Source organism: Perca flavescens, chromosome 6 (assembly GCF_004354835.1).
Source record: "Perca flavescens isolate YP-PL-M2 chromosome 6, PFLA_1.0, whole genome shotgun sequence".
Classification (NCBI taxonomy): domain Eukaryota; kingdom Metazoa; phylum Chordata; class Actinopteri; order Perciformes; family Percidae; genus Perca; species Perca flavescens.
This window is the reverse complement of record NC_041336.1, coordinates 19626730-19652379: the sequence shown is the minus strand read 5'-3', so window position 1 is coordinate 19652379 and position 25650 is coordinate 19626730. Positions and strand designations below refer to the sequence as shown.

Genomic DNA, 25650 nt, shown 5'->3' with positions numbered 1-25650 from the left:
ATTTGTCTTCTCACCACTCTCCCCTCTCTGGGATCGTAGAACCTCTCCAGCAGCTGGATGGTGGTGCTCTTTCCACAGCCGCTGCTCCCCACCAAGGCCAGAGTCTCGCCCTTTTTCACCTTCAGATTCATCCCTTGGAGGATGGGCACATCAGGGCGTGAAGGGTAGTTAAACTTAACACTATCAAAGTGCACGTTACCATCAAATTTGTCCTGGGGTTTTAAGAGATGACACAAAAGAGTGGTATGTTATTGTACCTGTGTGTAAAGAGCTGTATTATAAGTGTTGTGTGTGGGGCTTTGTGTTTTATACCGGTGACTCTCCCTCCTGTGAAAGATTGTCAATGGCGGGCTCTTTGTCCAGCAGCATCATGAGGTGTGAAGCTGAGATTTTGGCCTTAGCATAGTTTGGAGCAAAGGAGTTGGCTTCTCCGAGAGCCATTGCACCGTACAGAACAGCCGAAATCACACTGGGAGAGGAAGTCAAATGCACCTTTTACCTTTCATATTTGCAAATCAGCAGAGTGTTAAATGGCATTACATAGAGAAGGCTAAGCTAACATGGACCAATGACAATTTCTATTAAATGTTGAATGGAAAAAGACAATATACTTTTATATTATAGCCACCTGATGTTACCTATATCCTCTTTTAATTTACCAATAATTGGTTCCAACTTAGATTTTGCAGTTTTTAGCTCAATGGCTTTAGGGATGGCAATGATGGCCGTGCAGTAGGTCCACCACTTTGGTTTAAACAAATATCTCAACGACTATTGGATAGATTGCCCTAAAAAATGTCATGGTGCCCAGAGGATTAATTTTACTGACTTTTGTGATCTCCTGACTTTTCCTGTACTGCCACCATGAGATTGACATTTGTGGTTTTCAATGAAAATTCATAACAAATATTAAATGGATTGCTGTGAAATTATCTAGTTTCCTTTCATTTTGTCAAATACTTTGCTTTATAACCAAAAACCTGCAAAACTAATGGCATTCCCATCAGTCTCAGCTGGATTTTAAATTAGCAAATATTAGCATGCGGACACATCAAACCAAGATGGTCTTGATTGTGATATCTGCTAAACATTAGCATGTTAGCTTTGTCATGTTAGTATGTTAGCATGCTGATGTTAGCATTTAGCTTTTTAGCCGAATATTGGGTTTTTTGACGGGTTCGGTTTCTGCTGAACCTTAGAATTTTTCTCTACCGAACCCTACGCTTGCACTAGGCGCGCTGAGCTGGTCGACATAATGATGGCGCCGTTGATTACGGGAAGGTGTTTGCGTAGGTGGACCGTTCAATGCAGTAGGCTGTGAGAAAGTGAAAATGGAACTCGCGAGCAGAAAAAGCCAAAAGAAGGCGACCCAAGCTGAGCCACACGCCCAACCCGCAATACCGACCTGTCCCGCAACGGCAAGGACCCTAAACAACACACAACAAATTATTCTCCCTACAGCGGGAGCGGAGTGACCAAACAGCCAGCTGCTGCTCGTTAGCTAACGTTAGCTTTCTAATTTCACCCATCCAACATGCCTTCATCATACACTGGTTAGCGATAATTTGCCAAACAAAATTGTCACTCATCTGGCGATAGAGATGTGCTTTCCTACAATGTGAAAAGAGCATGTGAATTCAACATTAAGTTGTTACATTTAACTATTTTAGAGACTGTGGACGTTGTTTACTTCATTAATGTGTTTACTGTGTTAATGGACCGAGGATGGGAGTAGGATTCGGTATTTGGTTTCGGATTCGGCAGAATCTTAACCAGTGGATTCGGTATTTGGCCGAACCCCAAAAATCTGGATTCGGTGCATCCCTAGTGTGAAGCCTCACGCTGACATTAGCATGGCTGTAGACTTAGTGGTGTTTTGACACTGATAACATTTCATACAATACAATGTATTCTGTATCTGCTTGTTGCTTTATTTTTATAAGCTACATCATTCTGATATTGAGTGAAATGTTTATTTATCCCAAATTCTTTTTTTTTTTATTATAGCACAATAACACCAAATAGACAATTCTAGATGTCTAGTGCATCACTGTAAATACATTTCCTATCATTCAGCCTGACACACTGGGTGTCTTTGAAAACCTTTGGAAAGTAATACAAATCTGAGGGTTTACAATGCATGCACGTATAACATAAAATGCTTCATGGTGATGAGGAGTTAATATTTCTGTGTTTTATAGTTTTATGTTCCTTCAGAAGCCCATGGTGCAATTACCTTTGGACTTCTCTTTGTGTAACAGGCAGAATATAAATGAAGGCGTATGGCTCCTCCTCAACAATATCACACGTTATGTTACGTTTGCAGCCTAAAACACGTGTGTGTGTCTGTCTGATGACCAAAGGTACAGGTGACTTGTGGGACCATATCCTCTGGGTTTGAAGCCAACCCATTTACAGCGTCCCCTCGGATACTTCAGGCCCAGGTAATAATTATAAGCCATATAAACAGCTTCTCCTCCCAACAGCAATGCTTTTGTCTGATTTTACCTGCTGGTAGGTACAAGTTATAGAGTTTAGATTCTCGGCCTGAGCCCGAGCCGTTATTTTCCGCCACTATCCTCGGGCCGGGCCGGACCCTTGATCAAGCGATTTTAAAAAAATAACTAATTGGGTGGGGAGAAAGCTATGCCATAATCAGAAATATTATAAATATATATAGGCTATATAAAAGTAACAAATGTCTCCCCTCTACTCGCACGCATCACACCGGGCCTGCTGTGCTGAATAAACAAACAGCGCAGTTTACATGCTTCATCCTTGTTGCATTATTCTAAACAGATTTCTGCAGTTCAAAGAACTCGGAATTGTAGTTGAGAACGCCAGTTATAACGGCCCACGTGTTAAAAAAGTGTTAAAAGCCGGGCTGGGCTCGGACACAACGTGCTTGGGCTCGGTCAAGCTTGATTTTTTGGGCCGATCTAAGCTCTAGTACCAGTGCATGCAAACTGGTCATCTTCTCTAACATAAACTAAAACTTAATCTCCTGATTAAAAGAAAAAGTCATGGGGACACTTACAGGAATACTGCCTCAATATCCATCCTTCCTTCCTGAATGAGCCAAGCTCCAAAGCGGAAACAGCCTGCATAAGCGAAGTAGAGCATGGACTGGGTTAAGGAGAAGGTAATGCCATGCACATGGGCATTTTTCTGTGAGTTCCTGTACAGAGAGGAAGAGAAAGATGGCATCAAAGAGAGCACTCCTCAAATTAATCAAAATTGATTTTAAAATACATATAGACTCAACTAAAGGATTATTAGGAACACCTTACTAATACTGTGTTTGACCCTATCCTATCAATATGGGCCAATATTTCTAAAGAATGCTTACAGCACCTTGTTGAATTAATGACACAAAGAATGAAGGCAGTTCTGAAGGTGAAAGGGATCCCCCACACCATTACACCACCACCAGCAGCCTGCCTAGTGGTAACAAGGCACGACGGATCCATGTTCTCATTCTGTTTACGCCAAATTCTGACTACCATCTGAATGTCTCAACAGAAATCGAGACTCATCAGACCAGGCAACATTTTTCAGGTTATGTCTTCAACTGTCCAATTTTGGTGAGCTTGTGCAAATTGTAGCCTCATTTTCCTATTTTTAGTGGAGATGTGCGGGTCTTCTGCTGGTGAAGCCCATCTGCATCAAGGTTGTGCGTGTTGTGGCTTCACAAATGCTTTGCTGCATACCTCGGTTGTAACGAGTGGTTATTTGAGTCAAAGTTGATCTTCTATCAGCTTGAATCACTCTGCCCACTCTCCTCTGATCTCTAGCATCAACAAGGCACTTTCAACCACAGGACTGCAGCATACTGGATGTTTTTCCTTTTTCAGACCATTCTTTGTCAACCCTAGAAATGATTGTGCGTGAAAATCCCAGTAACTGAGCAGATTGTGAAATACTCAGACCAGCCCATCTGGCACCAACAACCATGCCATGCTCAAAGTTGCTTAGATCACCTTTCTTTCCCATTCTGACATTCAGTTTGGAGTTCAGGAGATTGTCTAGACCTGGACCACACCCTTAAAATGCATTGAAGCAGTTGCCATGTGATTGGTTGATTAGATAATTTCATTAACGTGAAATTTAACAGGTGTTCCTAATAATCTTTTAGGTGAGTGTATTTGGATTCATATATCCCATGGAGATGATGGATCTGTGGTTTAATTAATGTTATTTTTCGTACTTGAATGGTATTTTGAGGTTTTCCTGATACAAAGCTTCAAACTTGGGTTCTCTGTTAAGAGAGACAACAGTACGGATATTCTCGATGGCCTCTGTAGCAATCTGTAGAAACAAACCATACAAATATGCTGATGCCCACAAATGATGCTTGTTCTTAAGAGTAAAAAAAAAAAGGAATTTGCATGTTACTCTGGTAAATCCACACTGAATCCCTACCTTTCCAGACTTCTCCAGCTCCTTCTTGTCCTTAACAGCATATCCAGTGAGCGCCTTCATCTCCACAGCTCCAGCCAGTGCCATTAAGGGCACCACAGCCAGAATGAGCAGGGTCAGCTCCCAGCCGTACACAAAAGAAATGATCAGACTGGTGCCCATGTTAGCTATGTTCTGGGCCAGCGTCGCCATACGTACTCCTGTAGCCTGAGCAGACGTAAAAGATGGGAACAAAGCAGATAACAAAAGTTGTGTGTTTTTGTGTGTTTTTGTGTGTGTGTGTGTGTGTGTGTGTGTGTGTGTGTGTGTGTGTGTGTGTGTGTGTGTGTTGTTGAGACTAACCCCTTGTACTTGGGCTGCGTCTGTGGCCAGTCTCGTAGTGAGTGCTCCAACACTGTTTTTGGGGTTGTCAAACCAGCTGAGGTCCTACAAGTTAACAGGGATTACCATTTTCAATTGGCCATGAAAATAGAATACATTCACTTAGAATTAAAAGACTTTTAATATACAACAGACCTCCTGAAAACCTCACTTTACTGTAACATAAACATTACTTAATAATCAACAAAATAAAAGTTTGGAAAAGAATTGGATTTCTGGAAAACCTCAGTCTTGGCATAGTAGAGAGAAAGAGAGACAATACTGCGACTTAGAACTAATTAGTTATTAAAAATACTAGAACCTGATCCCATATAGAGCTGGTTACACTCACCTGTCTCATCATGGCCTTAAAGGCCCCCAGTCTTAGTTTGAGGGTCAGAATCTCTCCAGATTTACCAAAACAGAAGCCCTGTTGAAAGTTTACAGACAGAAGACATGAGCACACCTGAACACTGGCATGAACTTCTGTCACATTGCCTGCATGTGTGTTTATACTGCAACAGCACTTTCGTAATATCACACTGTAAGTCTGTGTGAAAGGTATCAACGTTTCCACATTTCTAACCATTATTAGTTATAATGTGAGTAAGTAAAACTAAAGTAATCTTAGTGTTGAGGCATATATGGTTAATATGGAGAAATTGGCTTATTAGCTTTCTAGCCAAGAGTGAGATGAGAAGATTGATACCACCCTCATGTCTGTCCAGTAAATATACAACAACAGCCAGAAGACAGTTACCCTAGCTTAGCACAACAACTGGATATGGAGGAAACAGCTATTCTGGCTCTGTTCTTTCCTTTGAGTGGTATCTTATCATCTTTTCATCAAACTCTCAGCAAGAAAACAAATAAGTGTATTACCAAAATGTCAATGTGTGTGTGTGTGTGTGTGTGTGTGTGTGTGTGTGTGTGTGTGTGTGTGTGTGTGTGTGTGTGTGTGTGTGTGTGTGTGTGTGTGTGTGTGTGTGTGTGTGTGTCTCTGTGTGTCTCTGTGTCTCTGTGTGTCTCTGTGTGTCTCTGTGTGTCTCTGTGTGTCTCTGTGTGTCTCTGTGTGTGTCTGTGTGTGTGTGTATACACATGCATACCTGTAGGAACATGGCGACAAAGGTTACAGCTCCAATAACAACAAACATCAGAGAAAAGAATGTGGCTCTTTGCCTGATAACCACTTGATCTGGATGTGCAAACACCTGAGAGGAGAAGAAAAAACAGCTAATGTGTAATTTTCTGCAACATCTGATAAATGTTGCAATTAACAGGAAGCATTAAAAAAACTTTTGTGGTACACCGATACTAAGAGTAACATACAGTGATGATCTTGGAGAAGATGATAGCGAACAGTGGCTGCATTGCTCCGTTAATGATAGCACAGATGGTCCCCACAAAAATGTACGGCCACTCGGGAAGGTTGAGACGCATCAATTTATGGAACGGCACGGAGGGAACATTTTCTTCCTACAGAAAGAGGAAAAACAGTGGAGTTACATCTCCTTTCCCTCTACCTCTCCTGTTTTTCTTCAGGAAGAGATTCAGAAAGGGAAAACTGAATTTAGTATGTAACTGCTGGAATGTTGGAAAGATGAAGGGAAAGAGTGGTTAGGTAAGAGGAACAAGTACAAAGTTATCAAAAATATTTTCTAATTTTGGACAATTTTCTTTAGAATAGGGTTATCGTTTACGTAGTTTAGAGCCAGGGCTAAGGCATGAAAATATGGGATTTGCTAAGGATGGAATAGCATGAAGCCTGTTCCATCTGTATCACTATCAGCGTTAACAGATTGTACTAAAAAGGAGAGGCTGCATAGTCATCTTGGAATTGAGGTAGTACCATTTCCTCGATATGTTTTGTCCAATGTTAATAATCTTTCCTGATTGAAAACTGTGACTATGAGATATCCTTGGCTACAGAGTTTAGTGGTAAAGGTTGAGTTTGTAACCAGAGAGCCATCCACTCTCCCTCAGCACAAATGTGATAATTGGTTTTGATTTGCCAGGATGTTGGGTTCGAGAGCAAGGACAAATTAAATAGGGAAGAGACAGCCTTGATTCGTCATAATGGGACGAACCTGGATCTAAAAGAGTTAGCTTGAGCAGAGGAGAGAGAGGACACAGGTCTAATTACCTCACCCATGCATTTATCACCAAAACCTGTTAAGGACCAAAAAAAAAAGTCTAACTTGACTAACAGTATATGGACTTAAGGTAATGGTGGGGTTGGACTATGAGAATATATAATTTTGTTTAGCTTAGAACATGTTGACAATGTTGACCCAGCCACTCAAACCCCAGAGATGTTGCACCACAGCTCACTTCTTCTGTTGCGTGAACCTGGAGCTTTTGCACCTCTTTCTCTCCCTCTGAGGTAGCAAAGGAGGAACCTCTTATGGACTTCCTCCTGTGCAGAGGAGACTGAGAGTGGGACTTGACTAAAGGGCTCTTCTCATCCGCAGAAAGCTCCCACTTTGCCTCCTCCCAGTCATTGGCTTTCTGAAAGGTCTGCGGCAGGAAGACACAAACAATATCAAAGACTGGCCATTCTGAAATGACAAAGTAACTGAGCTCCAGCCAAACCAAATGGTGTGTCAACGTGTTTATGTGTTTATGTATTACCTGCATGGTGACCAGTGTATGGTAGACTCCCTGTTCCTTCATCAGTTGGCTATGAGTCCCCAACTCTACAACATCACCATTCTGAAAGCCAGCGATGACGTCAGCATTTCTGATGGTTGAGAGGCGGTGGGCAACAATTATGGTGGTACGACCCAGTCGGACCTGCACACAATGATATGTGTCCAAGTTTTTGTGTCTTTGCTTATATTTACAAGAAGGAGATAAAATTGTACATACAGTTTATGAACATACAACATGTTTGCAGTGGACGCGTTTTAATATGAGTGATAAGACTAAGAGTCTAGGGGAGCTGTGTGATGACATTATTTAATCCCATTCATGTGTGCGGAGCGAACAGTAAATCAGCTGGCTAAACCAGAGGAAGTCTTTCGGCGTGAGGACGCCTGTGAAAGCTTTGATACGAATGAATGGGGTGCCATCTAGCCTACAGCCTTCAGCTCTTTGAGGCTGTACTTAGGCACAGTGGTGCTTTGTGCTAATGCTAACATCAGCATGCTAACATGCTCACAATAACAACATGCTGATGTTTCCCATAATGAAGCTGATTAACATGCCATTAGTTCTGCTAATAGACTATATGGTATACCATGGATATCCATATCCAATATTTTTGTAGACCAAGCCTACAGGAACAGCTCTGGGCAGTAAGGTTATTTTGCTTCCACATTCATGCAGCATCATTTGACGCACACCGGCCCAAAAATACATTTTCCCATATATACATGAGAAAAGGAATGGCATTTTTGAGAAATTATGTTTTCTATTATCATGATTTGGTCCATTATGTCCAATAGATTTTGCCTTTAGAGGAGCTGTGTGATGACTTTATTAAATCCCATTCATGTGTGCGGAGCGAACAGTAAATCAGCTGGCTAAACCAAAGGAAGTCTTTTGGCGTGAGGAAGCCTGTGAAAGCTTTGAAACGAATGAATGAGGTGCCATCTTGGAACGCGTGGAAGTTTTCCTTAATACAGCCATGATCAAGAAACAATTCACTAAAAACCAAAGATGTCAACCTGCTGGTAGCTCTAGAGGACAAGTGTACAACATTCCATGGCAATGGATGGATATTTCAGTCAGTCCTAAAGTCGTGGACTGACCGACACGGATGGACCAACATTGCCATTTGTAGGGCCACACCATTGGTGGCGCCAAAGAAAGTAGTAAACGTAAAAGTAATCTAATTTATATTAAGTATTTTAACTGCTTTTCTTCAAAATGTCTGTGTCAGTGTCAAAGTGCATAATAAGCCCTAATGCTGTGTTCTGAATGAGGCAGAGCATTTGTCTGTGTGTGTTTGTACCTTGTCGAGTGCAGCTTGCACAATAGTCTCGCTCTCAGCATCAAGAGCAGATGTGGCTTCATCCAACAAAAGGAATTTGGGGTTGCGGACTAAAGCTCGAGCAATCGCAATCCTCTGCTTCTGTCCTCCACTCATTTGAGTCCCTCGGTCTCCGACCATCGTCTCGAACTTCTGCTCAACGACAAGAGTCTCAGTATTAGCAAGTTGTGGACAGAGTTCTTGACAAGCACAGAGGACAGGGAGTCATAAATACAGTCATACATCAGGAAGGTTTATGATGAAGTCGTAAGCGTTAGCCTCCTTGGCAGCTTGTTCAATGTCCCACTGCGTCACGTCAGGTCGGCCATATCTGATGTTCTCAGTGATGGTGGTGGCAAAGAGGATGGGCTCCTGACTCACCACTCCGATCATCTCTCTCAGGTAGCGGACGTTAAGAGTACGGATGTCGTGACCGTCAACAGTTACCTAAAATGCCAGAGTAAACAGACACAGCACTTACCGCAATGACACAGCGTATACATGATTTGCAGTAAAACTGCTCTTATTAAATAACAAAATGTTATAGGAATAAATCAGTGGAGTACTCTTTTAATTCCTTAACTACAGCAAAGTGGATATAATGACGACTACTGAATCAATCCTTTTAATTAACTGGTTTTGACATATTACTTACAGATCCTTCCTGAGGATCGTAGAACCTCTGCAGCAGCTGGATTGTGGTGCTTTTACCACAGCCGCTGCTACCCACCAAGGCAATGGTTTGTCCACTTTTCACGCTCAGAGACAGGTTATTTAATATCTACAAATAAAAGCAATGTCAGTTATGAGATACAGGTTAATAGTAATATAATGTCAGTTTTAGAGTTCAGTAAACAGAGTCTATAGGGAACGTACTTTGACGTCTGGCCTGGAGGGGTAGCTGAAGTGGATATTCTTGAACTCTATGTCTCCTGTGATGAAATCAGGCTTGAAGCCAGCTTCTGAATAGCTGTCGATGATCGGTGTCTGTTGAGTCAAGAGTTATAACAATATTTTTACTTTTGAAAACTCAGCTCTGTTCTCGTTTGTAGTTTGGCCACATTTAGATAAGAACCTGATTCTTTTCACAACCTCAAACAGACAATGGGAGGAAGGCTGTTAGCCCTCCATGTTAGGGGGAGCATATTTAAAAAGCTCTCTTTGTTATCACTGCTACTCTCTGTGCGGATACACAAACACACACACCACTATTGTCCCTCAAAGGTTGAGCTGAGACTTGTTTTATGTACCTCTTGGAGGCCTCACCCTTCTATATTTCAGACTAGACAGTTGAAAGTGTATCTATAAAGCACCTTTGTATATCAGACGTCGCAAAGTGCTTCATGAGAAAATATATAAAATAGAGAGACTCTATATTAGTAATTCAAATAATAGGGATTCAAATAGTTAAAACTAAAACCAAGGTATCCACAGAATAGCTAGAGACGAGACATTGTCGGAAATTACCCTAGTAAGTGGTTCAGTAAGTTATGCTGCATGTTTCTGAAGCTACTGTATATTGACCATTTTAAATCCACTGATGTATAGTCAAAGACATGCCATGACAAGGAAGCCGCTGTAATAAGGGTGTAATATTTGTAAAACTGACCTTATTTAACCTCACAGTACATTCACGGTTAAGTTCAAGAAGTGGAGAGCCACAGCTATGCAATATCAACCAGATGACCTGACAGCAGGTGCTCCAATTAGAGCGAAATCCACTGCAAGTTGTCGGCTGCATCAAAGCGGCTTCCCGCAGTGCCAGAGTACAGTGGTTCATGTTCAGTAATACAAACTGACAACTGTCCAGCAGCAAAAAGATCATTCAATCAATGTTGCATTTCTTACATGATCAATAATGTTGTACACTTTATATGCAGCTCCCTGGGCACTGGAAAAGGTCTGCAAGTTCGGAGAGGTTTGTCCCAAAATGAACACTCCAATAAGCACAACGAAGAACACCTTAAGAGAGACAGAGACACACACGCACGCACGCATGCATGCACACACACACACACACACACACACACCAGTGTTAGTTACAACAACCTTTTTTTTTCAGTCTCCCTTCAATGGGAATTGTTAGAAATTCCGTCGTAATGGGTCTACTCACAGTGAGTAAAGTTCCAATGGTGTACTCCTTACTCAGAATGAGTGTACTTCCGTACCAGAAGGCCAGAGCATAGGACAGGTAAATCATCAGGAAGGTGAAGCCCATGGAAAAGTTAGCAGATGCTGCCTTCTTTATTCCCATGCTCTTTGCATCCTCCAAGTTCCTATTATATCTATGGTGCAACACACACAAATACACAATATAAATTAGATTGCAATGACAACAGGGCCCTTTGGCATCAACAAATATTGCATCAGTAGAAAACACAAATTTAATTATATGGTTTTTTTATGGGGTTCATCCAGTTACAGCCTCTGCAAGGGCTTTTTCTTGGACTTTGATCAGTTTATAAACCAAGAATGATCTGCCCTGCACAGACGTTTTGATTGTTGTTTTCATCTTTTGTGAAGCACATTGTATTCCACCTTTTTGTAAGAAATGTGCTATACAAATAAAGTTTTATTATTATAACCACAGATCTGTGAATGACTTTAACTCAAACATTGAATATTTTTCACACTATTGAGAGAATCGATGTGATTATATCCACTGACTTGTTAATAAGTTGAGAATCAGCGGTGGACTACCTACACACACACACACACACACACACACACACACACACACACACACACACACACACACACACACATATATATATGTATAACACACTGTACATACCTCTTGATTTCTCTGTCCTGCCCACTGAAGGCAAACACTGTCCTGATATTAGAGAGCACCTCTTCTGCCACAGCTCCAGCTTTGGCATATGCAGCCTGCTCTTTAGAAGTGAAAGACGCCAGCACCTAATCAGGAGAAAAACAAAAATGTTATTAAGAATACCAGCAGGGGGGATGCGTCCTTATGATCAACAAATGGAGAGCAAGAGAAAGGCTTAATAGATGGACAAAGAGAACGTGAATTTTGAATGAGCAACACAAAGACAACAGAGAGAAGCTTACCTTAGAGAAAAGTCCGGCTGAAATGCCCAGCGCAGGGCTCACAGCCAGGATGACGAGAGTGAGTTTCCAGCCTTTGACGAAGCCGATGGTGAAGGCGGTGACGAAGCTGGTGAAGGCCTGGATAAGCTTCCCCGCCTTGTCGCCAATACCCTCTTGGATCTTATAGACATCACTGCCAATGAAAATATAAACACGTCCACCAATGACCTTCGGAGTACTGCAACATTTATGTATTATGAATGAAAGGAAAACCATTTTGCTGTTGTCATGTGAAAACTGTGAAACTTTATTAATCCTGACTTTGATGTTTTAACTTTAGATTAAATGTTTTATTATACGATAATAAAAGAAATCCTGAAAGCAAAGATGTTTTTCTTTTTGATGTCAGAAATGGAAGCCATTTTACAGAAGAGTTGAAATAATAAATTGGTTAGTTGATCAACAGAAAATTATCATTATGTCGTGGCCGGGTCGTGGTGGATAGAGCAGGCGCACATAAACATACAGGTTTATGCCTTGACGCAGAGGTCCAGGGTTCGAATCCGACCTGTGATGATTTCCTGTATGTCTTCCCCCTCTTTCTCACCTAGCTGTCCTATCCATTAAAGGTGAAAAAACCCAAAAAAATAATCTTAAAAAAGAAAATTATCATTATCGTTTAATTGTAAAAAACTTTTTTTTTTTTAAGAAAAAATACCCAAAATTCACTGGTTCCAGCATTTCAAGTGGGAAAAGGCTATTTCAATTAAATTGTATTTATAGTGCCACATCATAACAGAAGTCATCTCAGGACAATTTACAGGTAGAGTAGGTCTAGACCACATTCTATAATGTACAGAAAACCAACAATTCCCACAAGAGCCAGCATTTGGCACAAAAGCGGCGAAGAAAAACTTGCCAGAAACCTCGGACAGAACCTGGCTCTGCCTCTAAAGCGATGGGTAGGGGAAAGGGAGAGAGAAAGAGAGAGAGTGTATAACTAATGTTAATGTCTTAATGTCTTTCTGTGTATTCTTTGTTAGAATTTTATTGTTTTGTTTTTGTTTCATATTGCCTCTTAACTTTTGTTTTTATATTTGCTATTTAATTGATTTATATAATTAATATAAATCCATTCTAATATTGTTAATGGTTAAATAACTGTTTATTGTGTTCTGTCTGAATATTTGGACAAATTGTGTGTTGTTGCTTTGGCAACATTGTTATTGAAATTTTCATGCCAATAAAGCCCTTTTGAATTTGAATTTGAGAACAGAGAGAAAAATAAAGGAAAGAAAAAGAGAGAGAGAGAGAGAGAGAGAGAGGCTTACGGATATGACTCATAATTATAGCAGTAGGTATATTGGAATGGCATTTGCGGTTTTCCTGTTATTCTAGTCTTCTATGATAGCGAATTGAATATCTTTCTGTTCAACTGTTTCTTCAACAAAACAAGCAAGTTAAATATGTTACCCACTCTGTGAGACGTGTGTTGAGCTCTGCTATTTCAGTGACATCGAACCAGCCGATGTCCTGCTTCATGATGCTGTGAAAAAACAACTTGCGGATGCGTGTGCCCTGCCGCCCGGCTGAAAGGCTCCATAAAGCCACCTGCCCATAGGCTGCCACCACCACGACAAAACCCATGATGGAGTAGTAAATGGCAAACCTTGAGGAAAGAGAAGAATTGTGACACATATGACTTAAAAACTTCTGCTTAGACTTTCTTTAGAAAACTGGTAATTATCGAATTAGTCCGATAAAGTGGAAGTTGGCAAGGGATGATTAAAGTGACAAATAATTGATGTAATTGTATGTCTAGAGAAACCACTGCAAGTTCCCTGACCTTCCTGCACTTATGAAAATAAAAAACACAAATATCAACATTAAATTAAAATTTTTTGAGACCATTTCACCCGACAGTAACAACTTGCTCTTGTTTATGCTGATCATATAAAGTCTTACGTTGTCATGTCCTCCTGTAGGGTGCTGTTACTCGGTATGTGGGTGACATCTGAAGACACAAGGTAACAAAGATATTGTTACACCATATTTATTTCAGTGAATTATGTGTGCCCATATCTGTTACTGAAAACTCACTATGGTGGGTGATGTTGATTTGGCCCATCATGGAGTCCTCTATAAAGCTGTCTGTCATGTCCCCAAACACAATACACATAAGAGGAAGCACTATACCGTGGATAATGGCACAGATTGTCCCAGCCAGGATATACACAATGTCCAAGCCATCTGCAAACCTAAACTACACTCACATAAAGGAGAGAGTTTGGAAAGACCAAAGACAGAACAGCAGAAATCAGTATCTTAGATGTCATGATAATTTTCAGGGTGTAAAAAATTTGAATTATGCAATCAGAACGGGGAGCAACTTTAAACTCCATTATATTCTCTCAGCAGGGGACAGTTGGAGTCAAACCGAAACAACAGGAGGATGTGTCGCACCCCCGTCCTCTCTACTGGCCTCCTCCTCTTACTTCACACACTCACACAAACCTCGATACACACACACACACACACACACACACACACACACACACACACACCTTTTATGCTTAAAAAATCATAACCTACTACACACAGCCTTTATAATATTTTCTGTTGTTTCGTACACACACACACACACACACACACACACACACACACACACACACACACACACACACACACACACTACACAACATTTGAATTGCATTTTATAGCAATATAAAAACAGTAGAAAAAAAAACTTTAAAAGAATAATTACATTGCATTACAACTGGTTCTGACAGAAAGAGATCACAGTGTGATAAAGACAGCTTACCACATCAATGGGACCAACCACAGGCAACTTTGGTTCTTTTTCTTTCTTCTTTCCATTCTTTTTGCTTTCACTGGAGGATATAAAAAGAATGATGCATGAATATAGTCTAATTGCATACAATTGTTTTCTGAAGAATAACTGAGACACCTTTAACAGTATATAAATTGGTGCTTTTTGAAAACCATTGCTCTTGAAATCTTGGTTAGAAAAAGAGAGTAGCCTAGGCTATATAAAATAGGCTAAGGCCTACTTTAAATCTCCATTTTGTTTGAGTTTGGCTGTGCCCAACATTTCCGTTTCGTCCTTCACATCCATGTCTGGGTCCTGTCAGAAGATTTCACGTCTCACTCGAAACAATTTGGATCCTGAGATATAAAAAAAAAAAAAAAAAACACCAAGAGCAGCTTAACTGTATTAGCTTACACATTTATTAAAAACACAACAAAAGTAGAGGTAACATATAAAGTAGAATAGCCTACAATAGAAATAGACTAAAACAGGCGCAGACCCACCGGTTCTCCTCCGACCCGTAGCCTATCAGTCCTCCGGTCTAGTTTTGACAAAGGTGGAAATCAGCACACGTGCGCCTCTCCTCCTCCTCTCCCCTCCTTTTTCCGCTTCATAAATTAAACAACAGGCGAGAGCTGCTGCAGGGTACAGAAGTCCGTTTCCCTGTATGTTTCACCTTTCCTAACCAAAGGAATGCAAGCTTCCATAATTTGGGGAAATACATTTAAGATCGCTTTCTTAAAGAAATTGGTGATCGGCTAATAAATAGTCCAGCTCATAACCACAAACCCCGTAAAATTGCAACTTTTTGTTTTTTACATTTTCTTTTTTGTAGGCTACTGATTAAACAAACAAGTTATAGACTAACGTGTAGGCTAGATGAGGTTTAGCGGTGCTGGAATGTTTGTTTTACCTTTGGGCAGAGCAGAGCCAAACCAGCTACGCCTATCTTCTCATCTAACGGTAACGGTTGACAAGAAAGCAAACAATATTTCCTAAAATGTCGAAATATTGCTGTTATTTACACAGTTGCCTACCCACTAAAAATCGTATTTTAGGGGTTTTAAGCAGCCTATTAACTTCTATTTAGGCTATCGATATGCCTACTTTGTTTGCATGTTAAAAAGCAGAGCACTGAAAATGCTCCGACAGTGAACAGACAACTAATGAACCTGTAACCCTTCTCTCCTCGGACCGACACACATCAAGAGAGACTTCATGTAGGGTTGCACGATATTGACAAAATGTGATATTGCGATATCGATTAATATTGCGATATTAAACATATGTAAAATTACAAAAGTTATGAGAAAACACATCATCAAAATAGATTCATAACAAATAAAACAAGTTTTCTTACAACACAATGTTTATTACAACTGATGGTCATATTGGACTGCAGCCTACAACATGAATAAATAACGACCATATCTACAGAACAGGACATGTTTTACTGGTTGTACAGTATAAAATATATAGCCTAAAGAGAACAGGACACAACTTTTCTTTCGCTTTTCTGATTCGTTCCGTTTAGTTATCAATTTCTTCACTTAGGCTACACTGTCACTCAAAATATGCACACATGTCACGTATGCTCCGTATGGTTTGTCACGTAGTGGCCCCGTGCACTGACCACTATAACATGTGCAATTGGCACAGTAACTGGCCAATGAAATTATGATCATTATAGCGTTTTAAGCGGGCTCTAATTCAAACACAACTAAGCCACAGCCAACAGATGGGACGCAGCGCTCCACAACAACATATTTCAAATATTGCAACCCCTTTATATAATATTGCGCAACGTGATATTGCGATAACTATATTGAGTAGGCCTATCGTGCACCCCTACTAACGAGTTGGTGCAGGTTATGCTATGTAGGCCTATACCACTCATGTATGATAAGTAGCCTAAATATAGCGCCATGGAGACCTGGCATTGTATGTTCTATGTTGTAGAATAAAGTAGGCCTATCAGTGTAGACTCTCTGTTCAGTTGTCTGTCGACTGTTTGAGCTAACCGGCTAACTGTTAGCTTTCTCCACCATTCAAGTTACAAACCCTATCAGGCTAACATGTAGCCTAATGTACGACAACAGATATCATGTAGCCTCTACGCCAGTGGTTCCCAACCTTTTTTCCTTGGGGCCCCCTACTCATGACTAAGAAAAGCTGAGCACCCCCCTTACTGTCTTTTTTAATACAGAGGGGTTATCAGCACTTTTATGTTTCTCCACCATGTTTCATTCATAAAATAGTGATGCCTTGGCAGCAGGAAAAACTCATGGGAAAAACAGCTAGCAGCTGATCTGATGACAGCAAGGGTCCCAGCCATTGACATATATAGGTCCCAGCAAGGGTTAAGAGGTCCTGGAGGTTTGGCCTACTAAGTAGCCTGCCTACAATTTTAAGTGAGAACAAAAATATATAGTTTTTATACAGACTTTTGTACACATTAGTGTAGTGTATTATCATAATTTGTTTGCCTGAGGGGTGCCCAGACCCCAGGTTGGGAACCACTGCTCTATGCTATATAAGCCTATTAAAAGTCCAAAAAAACAGGAACCAATCCATATGCAAAATTAAAGTTCTTACACAAGAAGTAGGCTATTCACTAAAAAAAAGTTTTAAAAAGTTTTTAATTAGTTTTTAAAATGTTTTCAGTAGGCTATAGGCCTACAGACATTCACTTCGGTGCATCGGTCAGAATGCATTTGACAGGACCCCAGTTTGCTGCACTAGCTTTATTGCTGTAGATTGAGGCACAGCAATGGCACAGGGCACTTGTATTAACTTCAGACTAAATCTGTGAACCTGTGGTTATCATGGACGCACATAAACACAAGTAAAGTCCACACCGGATTAATTGAATGGCATGGCACATTTCAGTGCGCACATGTCCACAAGGTTTTTTCGTCTTCCCACTAAAGGAAAAAAACTCCCACAATACTCTATGGCTATGATGTCATAGCGTTACATAGGGCTGCAGCTTATTATTTATGGGCCTTTTTTTTTACAACTATCTTATTTAATAGTAGCCTATATTTGGTTGGCATTTTAATTTGCGTCAAGCATATGGAGCATGATCAATAGGCTACAGCCAGGGCTTTCAATTAACACCATCCTTGCCGCCAAATGCGGGTAAAAATGAACTTCTGATTTGCTGGTTACTTTGAAAATCTATTAACCATGTTGGCTGGTGAACAATAAACTTCATTTAAATCCCTGGCTACAGGTTTGACAAGGGCCCTAATTTGTGCAAGAGCTCCATTGCTTGAGGCAAATTAAGAACCAGAAAGCTGAAAGGTTTATCGGTTTGTTTGAAGGAACAGCACTTTCCGTGTTGTACCGTACCTTTCTCCTGTAGCTATAGGCTACTTTTGATGCAAACTGGTTCAGGGATTTGAACCTTATTTCTCAGAGTATCTTTGAATGCTTCATATCTCTTAAATTAGTACAAACTAAACTAAAAGGTTATGTAAGTCACTAAACCATAATAATTGATAAAAGTATTAAAATGTCCTATTATAAAATATACAAAAATCTGAAATGTGTTTTCAAATTTTACTAAATAAACACACAAAATACACTTATCCAAAAGTTTACCAAATGTAGAAAGATGAATACAATATTTCTTAACACTCCGGAAGTTAGTTGAACTCTCCGAATTTTTTTTGGTTTTGAGATATGCTCGCTTCAATGAGCAGAGTGTAAAGACATTTTGATAGTGTCATCTGCAATAAAAAATGTTGTCACGTCGCATAACATGATGACGTCATCACGAGCGTACTACGTGATGGCGGAAAAGACAGAAGCGTTAGCTTTCTGCTGCAAATAGAATAAACACTCTAGCTGTTATGGTTTTTATTTTAGATCCATTTAAACATGATCATGAAAACAATGATCTCTCGTGGCTGCCGGCAGGCTGTCCATTCTCTAAGGGTTAATCAAGAGCTGAGTCCACACAAGAGATAGGCCTATACGCTAATGCAAATTTACTTAAAGGAACACACCTACTTATTGGGAATTTAGCTTATTCACCGTAACCCTCAGAGTTAGACAAGTCGATACATACCCTTCTTATCTCCGTGCGTGCTGTAAGGCTGTCTGACGGCTCCAGCGGCATCAGGCCAGCACAGAACATGCAGGTGACTGGTTCCAGTAATCCTACTGCTCCGAATAAGTGACAAAATAACGCCAACATGTTCCTATTTACATGTTGTGATTTATAGAGTCTGGCGTGTGTAAAAAAACAACGTAACATGAGACACAGCCGTCTTCTAACTGTAAACAAACCGGGAACTATATTCTCAGGCGGAAGAATATAGTACTTGGGCGGAGTGATATGCTCGCAGCAAGCCTGTCTGAGAATATAGTTCCCAGTTTGTTTACTGTTAGAAGATGGCTGTGTCTCATGTTACGTTGTTTTTGTACACGCCAGACTATACAAATCACAACATGTAAATAGGAACATGTTGGTGTTATTTTGTCACTTTTGTCACAATTGGGAGCAGTAGGCTAGTTGGAACCAGTTACCTGCAGGATCTGTGCTGGGCTAAGCTAATGCTGGAACCGTCAGACAGCGTTACAGCACGCACGGAGATGAGAAAGGTATGTATCGACTTGTCTTACTCTGGGGGTTAAAGTGAATAAGCTAAATTCCCAATAAGTCGGCGTGTTCCTTTAAACAAAACTCCAAAACAAACAATAGGAAATCAGGAATTACAGGACTGTATGGTGTAGCCTAAGGTCTCCATTGATGTTCTGAATAGTCGTTCCGTCGTCCGAGTATTATGATGTCGTCCTGTAATGAGCGGCACACCCCTCAGTGATTGGCTGATGAGTATATCATCAGCCACTTTTCGATCTCGGTGCTACTGCATTTATCTTGTTGTGACCCATTGGAGGGGGCCCGACTTTCCAGATTGGAAACCACTGGACTAAACTAGCCTACCTGCTATAAAGTAATCAAAACTCCACCTCCACCAGCTAACAGAAACAGTATCATCAAGGCTATAATAAAATATTAGTTATTGGGCCTATTGTTCTGCACAGTAGCCTATTTACTTAAACAGGATTTTAAATGAAGGACATTTACTTGTAATGGAGTATTTTTACATTAGCCTATTGTATTGCCCCTCTGACGTAAGTAATGGATCTACTTATTCCTCATAAATAATGTGTTTTGTTTTGTTGCTTTCTATGCATTTACTTCAATTCATTTGAAAATTAATATTATTCCCTTATTTCTATTAGTTTTAAAACGTTTTAATAAAGTCCAATAATGATGATGATGATGATGCCAGATACAATGGTAGTAAGGATAGTGAATAACATAAAAGAAAATACTTTATTGTTTGCTTCTTCAATACCCACATCTTTGTAATATCCCCAAATTATATCATTAACAATATCATGTTATTTTATCCTAATATTATAATATAGTCTTGTGATATATAATGTAAATAATATTGTCCAATAATATATGTCCATGTCCATAATTGAATCTAAAAGTGCTTTATTGTCTATCCTTTTGAGTTGTCATTTGGGTTCAGTTGCTTGTTTTGTTTATATTCACTTGCAATGTAGTTTTTAAGTAGAACAAAATATTATAAGAGACCTCTGTTTTAATAAACTCCAGAAGTCAAAATTATAAGAAATCTCTACTTACTCTGTCTGAAAGCAAGGAAGAGAGTGAAAATAGGTAAATAGAATCATGTGTTGTTTAACAGGTGACATTACTGCTGAATCTTAAGTTTGTGTGTGTGTGTGTGTGTGTGTGTGTGTGTGTGTGTGTGTGTGTGTGTGTGTGTGTGGTGTCAAACTATTGCATACTGTATAAGTCATAATTGTGAGTTCTCAGTGTGGGTCAAAGGTTTAGTAAGATGAGTCACTTGCAGTCATCCATTGACAGCACAACTCCAACCACACAGGAAATACAGATGTCACTGAATGGGTTATTAAAGTCCTCATTGTTTTATAATTATATTATATCCATGTATATTCATGGTTTAATCACTTGTTGAACTCTGACATTCTTTTAATAAAGTACCATTAGGACAGACTTCACCCTGTGTTATCATGTCACGTTAAAGTTCAAAAGGTGGACCCAAGTGTAAAACACAACTAAGAGACAAGTGAAGTTTAACTTATTTTTTTTGAAAAGTAGTCAAAGGAGGAGATGGCTGGCGACGGCAGAGGAATGTTGAAATAGTGCAAAGGCTGATGAACTGATGAGACTTCATAGGGAAATATTGTACTTTTCACTCCACTATATTTATGACAAGGGTATAGTAACTAGTTACTTTGCTGACTAAGATTTTACATAAAAAACGTGATAATATGATAGATCAAACCAGTGGTTGCCAATTTTTGGGCTTAACCCTTTACAAAAGCAGTGTCTGTTGGAGTAGGCCTACCTTGTCAACTTTCACTGAGTTGTTAGCAGTTCCACCGGAGAGCCAGTTTGTCCCTAAACTTTTCAGATGGTTTGATTTGAATACGTTTTCTGGCCCAGAGAGGTAAAAGTATACGATATTAAAAAAAAAAAAATCTTTATTTATCTTTTCTGCCCCGCCTCCCCCCTCGTAGCTTACAGTCTGGCCATGGTTTTAAAGTTTTAGTGCGTAATGTTGACGGTAATGTTATTAGTGTAGCCCAGCAACAATCTATCTAAAATAAAACTTTTCGGGAGTACCATTCATGATATGTAGTAAAATATTGAAGTTGTGGGAAGTTGATATGGCTTAAACTGTATGTTAATTCGTCCCCCCATGCTGTTTCGGTCGTCCTGACCAGAAGGGACGAATGAAACATTACGCACCACTTTTGCTGTAATAATTCCTCAACGGTTTTATTCAAAGCTGAAAATGCAACTGTATTTGACAGATGACAGGTGTAGGTTGCTAGTGACAAAATATTAGCTTTCAGTGCGATACGATCGCTTTGTAAATTACGTTTAATTAAAAAAGTGTTTCAACTGTCCCGGCTCTCCCCTACATGTAGGTGGCGGTATGCACATTTAAACGTTGGTTTGTAGCCCGCCAATTAACTAAAGAAGAAGAAGAAGACTATTTAACAACGTGCACCCAAAGAAAATTGCCATTGCTTCCATAGGAAGACTGAAAAGAAGCTTAACTTCACCTGTTTGCCAACCGGTTGCCAATTCGTCCGAGTCGCCACTATTTAGCTCCAGCTGTGCCTGCATGCTGGTTTCACGTGCAGGTTGAAAGGGAAGGTATAGTCTTTTCCGATGAAAATGTGGCGTCTCTATATTTTGTGCAGTGTTTTATCACTTTGCCTCCTCAGCTGTGCAATGGGCACTTATGAATCTCCACTTACCCGAAGAAAAAAAGATTTCAAACTGGGTACTCCAAAATCCCAATCAATTCAGCAGTTAAGAACAGACTACAGAAAATCCTCTCCGAGGTCAGGCCTACCTACCAGCATTTCTCCAGTGTCTCCACTGAATTCCCAAAGGCCTTACCCTCCTCTGACCCCTCGATCCATGCGTCCAGGGGAGCCCGAGGCAAAGATCCAGTCGGACTCTGCTTACCTCCCAGACGTTTCTGTAACCTGCTCCACGTCTGACGTTGTCGTGCGGGTCAAACCAGCTTTCTACGGTCTGGGCGCAGATACAGAGGAGCTGAAATTAGGCAGCGCCTGCAAAAGCAACGGGGTTCTCAGGCCGAACGGTGACCTGCTTTTCACGTATCCCCTGACAGCGTGTGATGCCGTGCGTGAGGTAAGATTTGTTATTCTTTTTCAGACTCTTAATCCTAATGTTAAAATCATAATATCTGATCCTCTCTTTGACAGTCGCCCGACGGGTATCTGCTCTACAAATACGAGCTCCATTATGAGCCTTCTGGAGAGCGGTTTCCAAGGATGACTGTCGACATTGAATGCCGTTATCAAAGGTTAGTCGTGTGTGTGTGTGTGTTTGCGTGTGTGCGCGTATGTGTTTTTTTTTTTTAACAATCTCCAAAACCTGTCCAGGAGCAATCATGTGCATCGTCGGATTGTGCGGCCCACCTGGGAAACTGCTGTTGTGCATAAAAGGCTGAAAGGAAGCCCAACTGACTTCCAGATAGAGTTGATGGATGGTATGTTTAAACTGGATTGTAGTGATTAAGAGCTGCTTCTGGTTTCAGTGCAATGTTTGTCGGTTATAGATGGCTCTATTTGATGAAATGTATCTAATGCTTAGATTCATGGAGCACACCTGCCGAGTCTCAGGTCTACCAGCTTGGAAAGACTGTTAATTTCGAGGTCTCTGCTCCTAATCTCTCAAATGGTGGAAAACTGTACATCAATACCTGCCATGCTACACCATCCAGTGGCACTAAATCACATATACTCAAATACACAATCATTGACAATTTTGGGTGAGTATTATGCACAGTAATTCATTTAATCTCACCCTTGGTGTCCTGATTTGCAATTTAACTGAGATTGGCGTCATATTGTCATCCGCAGCTGTTTGCTGGACAGCAAGAGCAACCCAGGGGCCTCTCAGTTCATCTCTCGGACAGACAATTCCCTAAGATTCTCCCTAAAGGCTTTCAAGTTTACTTCTGACCCTTACCCGGAGGTGAGCATGGGGTCCAATTCTCAGATTTCACATGTTTAACTGTAGCTTAACCCAGTTTTTTTTTTTTTTTTTTTTTTTTTTTTTTTTAGATCAGTATTCACTGCAATTTGTTTGTCACACCTGAGGACGCAGGTCCTACACACAAATCATGCACCTACATAGGGAACGGGTGAGTGACACCATGAACTAAATTACCATTCCATGGTTATAGGTGACTTTTTCTTTCTGCTGTTTCCATGTGGATTAAACCTATTTTGTGTTTTTTTTTTTTTTTTTTTTTTTTTTTCATGATAGGTGGAAGGCCCTCACTGGTGATGACTCCATATGTGAATGCTGTGATTCACAATGTGTGACCTCTAAACCCCGGAGGGCCATGATGGAAGGTATGTGGCCTTTTTTTTTTTTTAAGAATTTATTAGATTTCAAGGAGATTTATGCACCATTCCTTCTCAGATATTTTATTGTGGTTTAACTTGCACTGAAAGTGTCATATCTCTAGCTGACAATTATTCTGTGCTCAACTATGAAACTATCAAAGAAACATTCATTTTCTTGTGCCCATTAAAAAAATGGCTACATCTCTACATTTTTCAAGGCTCTGCCAGCAGTGTGTCATTGTTGGTCTCTGATCAGCTGTACACAGAAGATTCTTTCCTACCTGTCAGCATGAGCAGAGAAGGCAAGACCCCATGGAAAAGTGCCGAAGTAGTAAAGTATGATGACAAATTGCAAGATTACGCAGATGAGGATGAGCAGCTTGAAGAAAGAGAGCAAAGTGGGGTTGTCTCTGGAGTGATGACAGAGCCTGATTTAGATGAGTTGGGTTTTAGGAGGAGGGTCTTAGGGGAGGAAGACTGTGAAGTGAAGGATTCAAATCAGTTCAAAGAGGATGGGTCAGGGTATGTAGTGGAGGAGGGATTTGAAGGAAGAGAAGATGAGATCCATTTGAATCCAAAGGAAGGCAAAGTGTTGCGTCACTGGAGAGAGGTAGAGCCACTCTTATCTGAAGGCAGGGAAGAAAACTGGAAGCATACAGATGGAGGTGAGGATGATGGAACAACATCTTCTGAGGTGGAGTGGAAGACTGATGGTCTGGCAGATTTCAGAGACGATAGTGAGAGGACTTGGTATTTCACATGGAGGTAGCATTAGTTTAATGACTGGTTCAGTACTCTGCTCAAAGACTAACTCTCCATAACAGAACTTGTGACTTATTTCAATAAAAACATGAACATGCAGTAGAGTCTTTTGTCATGACTTAAAACCAATTTTGTTTTAAACATTTTTTAATTGTAACTGATTTGAAGATTTTTATTAATCTTCAACATTATGAATGCCATAGTAGCAGACATATCAATTAAGCCATGTATTACAAATGTCAAACCTAAGATCTCACAGTCCATAACTTACAGCATTGAGTTTCAAGAATAGGGTTGGGCATGGTCTTGATTTAAAAAAATTCTGATTTCAATTCAGATTCTTTGATTCTGGTTCTTGATTTCTTTTGGGGGAGGGTTGAAACTGGTGACATGCTTATTTCAGATAAGAGAAATTTTATTTTGTGCACAATGGCTGCAACACAAGCACCTGGAGGGATAGTGTCCGCTACGGAAACCAAAACTTGCACGTGTTCAATATGGAAGTGATGATTGGATTCCAAACTAAATTTTTCCAAATGATTCCAATGAAACTTCCATTGGCATTGTAATTTTTCCAACTATTGAAAGTTGGAACCAGTTCTTGATGCCAATTCTTGCTTGAAGGCTAAAATAAATGTAACTGAGCAACCGACTAATGGGACAATTAGAAAGGATGCTCCTAAATTTAATCTGTCCATACGTCTATTCTTTTCAATTATAAATGATTTATTACAGTGTATGATACCAGTTTGAAATGATATAGTTCAACACACAAAGATCCCACTGTTTGAGCAATAACTGAGGAAAGGCAGTGCCTCCATTATCCGTAACTAAAAGCAGCAGAAAATGACTAGTATTGCTTTCCATGTCTGCTCAGTTTCTTTGACATGTCATGCACATAGAGCTTTGAATTCTAAAAGAAATAAAAATTTGGAAAAACAAGCTATACAGACAAACTTGATTTAAATTAAATTAGGGTGCAACAATATTCTTTTCCATTATGATATAAATAAATTTGTGTATACCAGTTTGAAAAACCTGTTGTCTTTGCAATATCCCAAACTCTACCCCACATTTTTGTTTAGAATATCTAACCACTTGTTTCAGCAGACAGCACACCATTTTAGTAGAAATGCATTCATAAAAGCGGCCAATTTCTAGCATTTACAGCCTCATCAATTCAACTGACACCCCAGCGTCCACTCCCAAGGACTCTTTGGAGCGAGAACTTGGAACCACTCTACCTGACGATTATTGGAAACAAGTCTTACGGCTAGTTCGT

The 25650-nt window shown here is 40.1% G+C and overlaps 2 protein-coding genes across 6 annotated transcripts in view; one reads left to right on the top strand and one right to left on the bottom strand.

Annotated features, from left to right (window-relative positions):
- Positions 1 to 21108, bottom strand: part of abcb4 (ATP-binding cassette, sub-family B (MDR/TAP), member 4) — a 28004-nt gene extending 6896 nt beyond the window's left edge. Inside the window, exons 1-26 of one of the 5 annotated variants that reach the window (XM_028581703.1) lie at positions 21056 to 21108; positions 15140 to 15317; positions 14878 to 14992; positions 14628 to 14697; positions 13907 to 14069; positions 13772 to 13820; positions 13284 to 13475; positions 11828 to 11999; positions 11547 to 11671; positions 10866 to 11037; positions 10601 to 10714; positions 9629 to 9739; positions 9408 to 9533; positions 8996 to 9199; positions 8735 to 8905; positions 7411 to 7572; positions 7111 to 7296; positions 6109 to 6255; positions 5886 to 5990; positions 5132 to 5209; positions 4762 to 4845; positions 4423 to 4626; positions 4208 to 4308; positions 3038 to 3178; positions 313 to 469; positions 15 to 212 (exon numbers count right to left, since the gene is read on the bottom strand). In XM_028581703.1, coding sequence (XP_028437504.1) covers positions 15 to 212; positions 313 to 469; positions 3038 to 3178; positions 4208 to 4308; positions 4423 to 4626; positions 4762 to 4845; positions 5132 to 5209; positions 5886 to 5990; positions 6109 to 6255; positions 7111 to 7296; positions 7411 to 7572; positions 8735 to 8905; positions 8996 to 9199; positions 9408 to 9533; positions 9629 to 9739; positions 10601 to 10714; positions 10866 to 11037; positions 11547 to 11671; positions 11828 to 11999; positions 13284 to 13475; positions 13772 to 13820; positions 13907 to 14069; positions 14628 to 14697; positions 14878 to 14942 — 3297 coding nt within the window. In that variant the 5' untranslated portion in view covers positions 14943 to 14992; positions 15140 to 15317; positions 21056 to 21108. Of the gene's footprint in view, positions 1 to 14; positions 213 to 312; positions 470 to 3037; positions 3179 to 4207; positions 4309 to 4422; positions 4627 to 4761; positions 4846 to 5131; positions 5210 to 5885; positions 5991 to 6108; positions 6256 to 7110; positions 7297 to 7410; positions 7573 to 8734; positions 8906 to 8995; positions 9200 to 9407; positions 9534 to 9628; positions 9740 to 10600; positions 10715 to 10865; positions 11038 to 11546; positions 11672 to 11827; positions 12000 to 13283; positions 13476 to 13771; positions 13821 to 13906; positions 14070 to 14627; positions 14698 to 14877; positions 14993 to 15106; positions 15494 to 15549; positions 15863 to 21055 lie in introns of those variants that run through there. The other 4 variants (XM_028581702.1, XM_028581705.1, XM_028581704.1 and 1 more) reach the window with 4 other exon arrangements.
- A 618-nt stretch (positions 21109 to 21726) lies between these two features.
- On the top strand, positions 21727 to 24467 carry LOC114557782 (zona pellucida sperm-binding protein 3). Its single transcript, XM_028581435.1, has 8 exons — positions 21727 to 22380; positions 22455 to 22555; positions 22635 to 22741; positions 22846 to 23023; positions 23115 to 23229; positions 23319 to 23398; positions 23524 to 23612; positions 23825 to 24467. Exons 1-8 carry the CDS (start codon positions 21889 to 21891, stop codon positions 24373 to 24375), a joined length of 1713 nt encoding a protein of 570 aa, XP_028437236.1. The 5' UTR covers positions 21727 to 21888; the 3' UTR covers positions 24376 to 24467.
- Positions 24468 to 25650: the final 1183 nt, after the last annotated feature.

Excerpts from the sequence above, each read along its gene's own strand:
- LOC114557782 (XM_028581435.1), top strand. The coding sequence starts at position 21,889 with ATGAAAATGTGGCGTCTCTATATTTTGTGCAGTGTTTTATCACTTTGC. Across the intron at positions 22,381-22,454 it reads CGTGTGATGCCGTGCGTGAG|TCGCCCGACGGGTATCTGCT; the intron begins GTAAGATTTGTT and ends TCTCTTTGACAG. Across the intron at positions 22,742-22,845 it reads CCAGATAGAGTTGATGGATG|ATTCATGGAGCACACCTGCC; the intron begins GTATGTTTAAAC and ends TCTAATGCTTAG.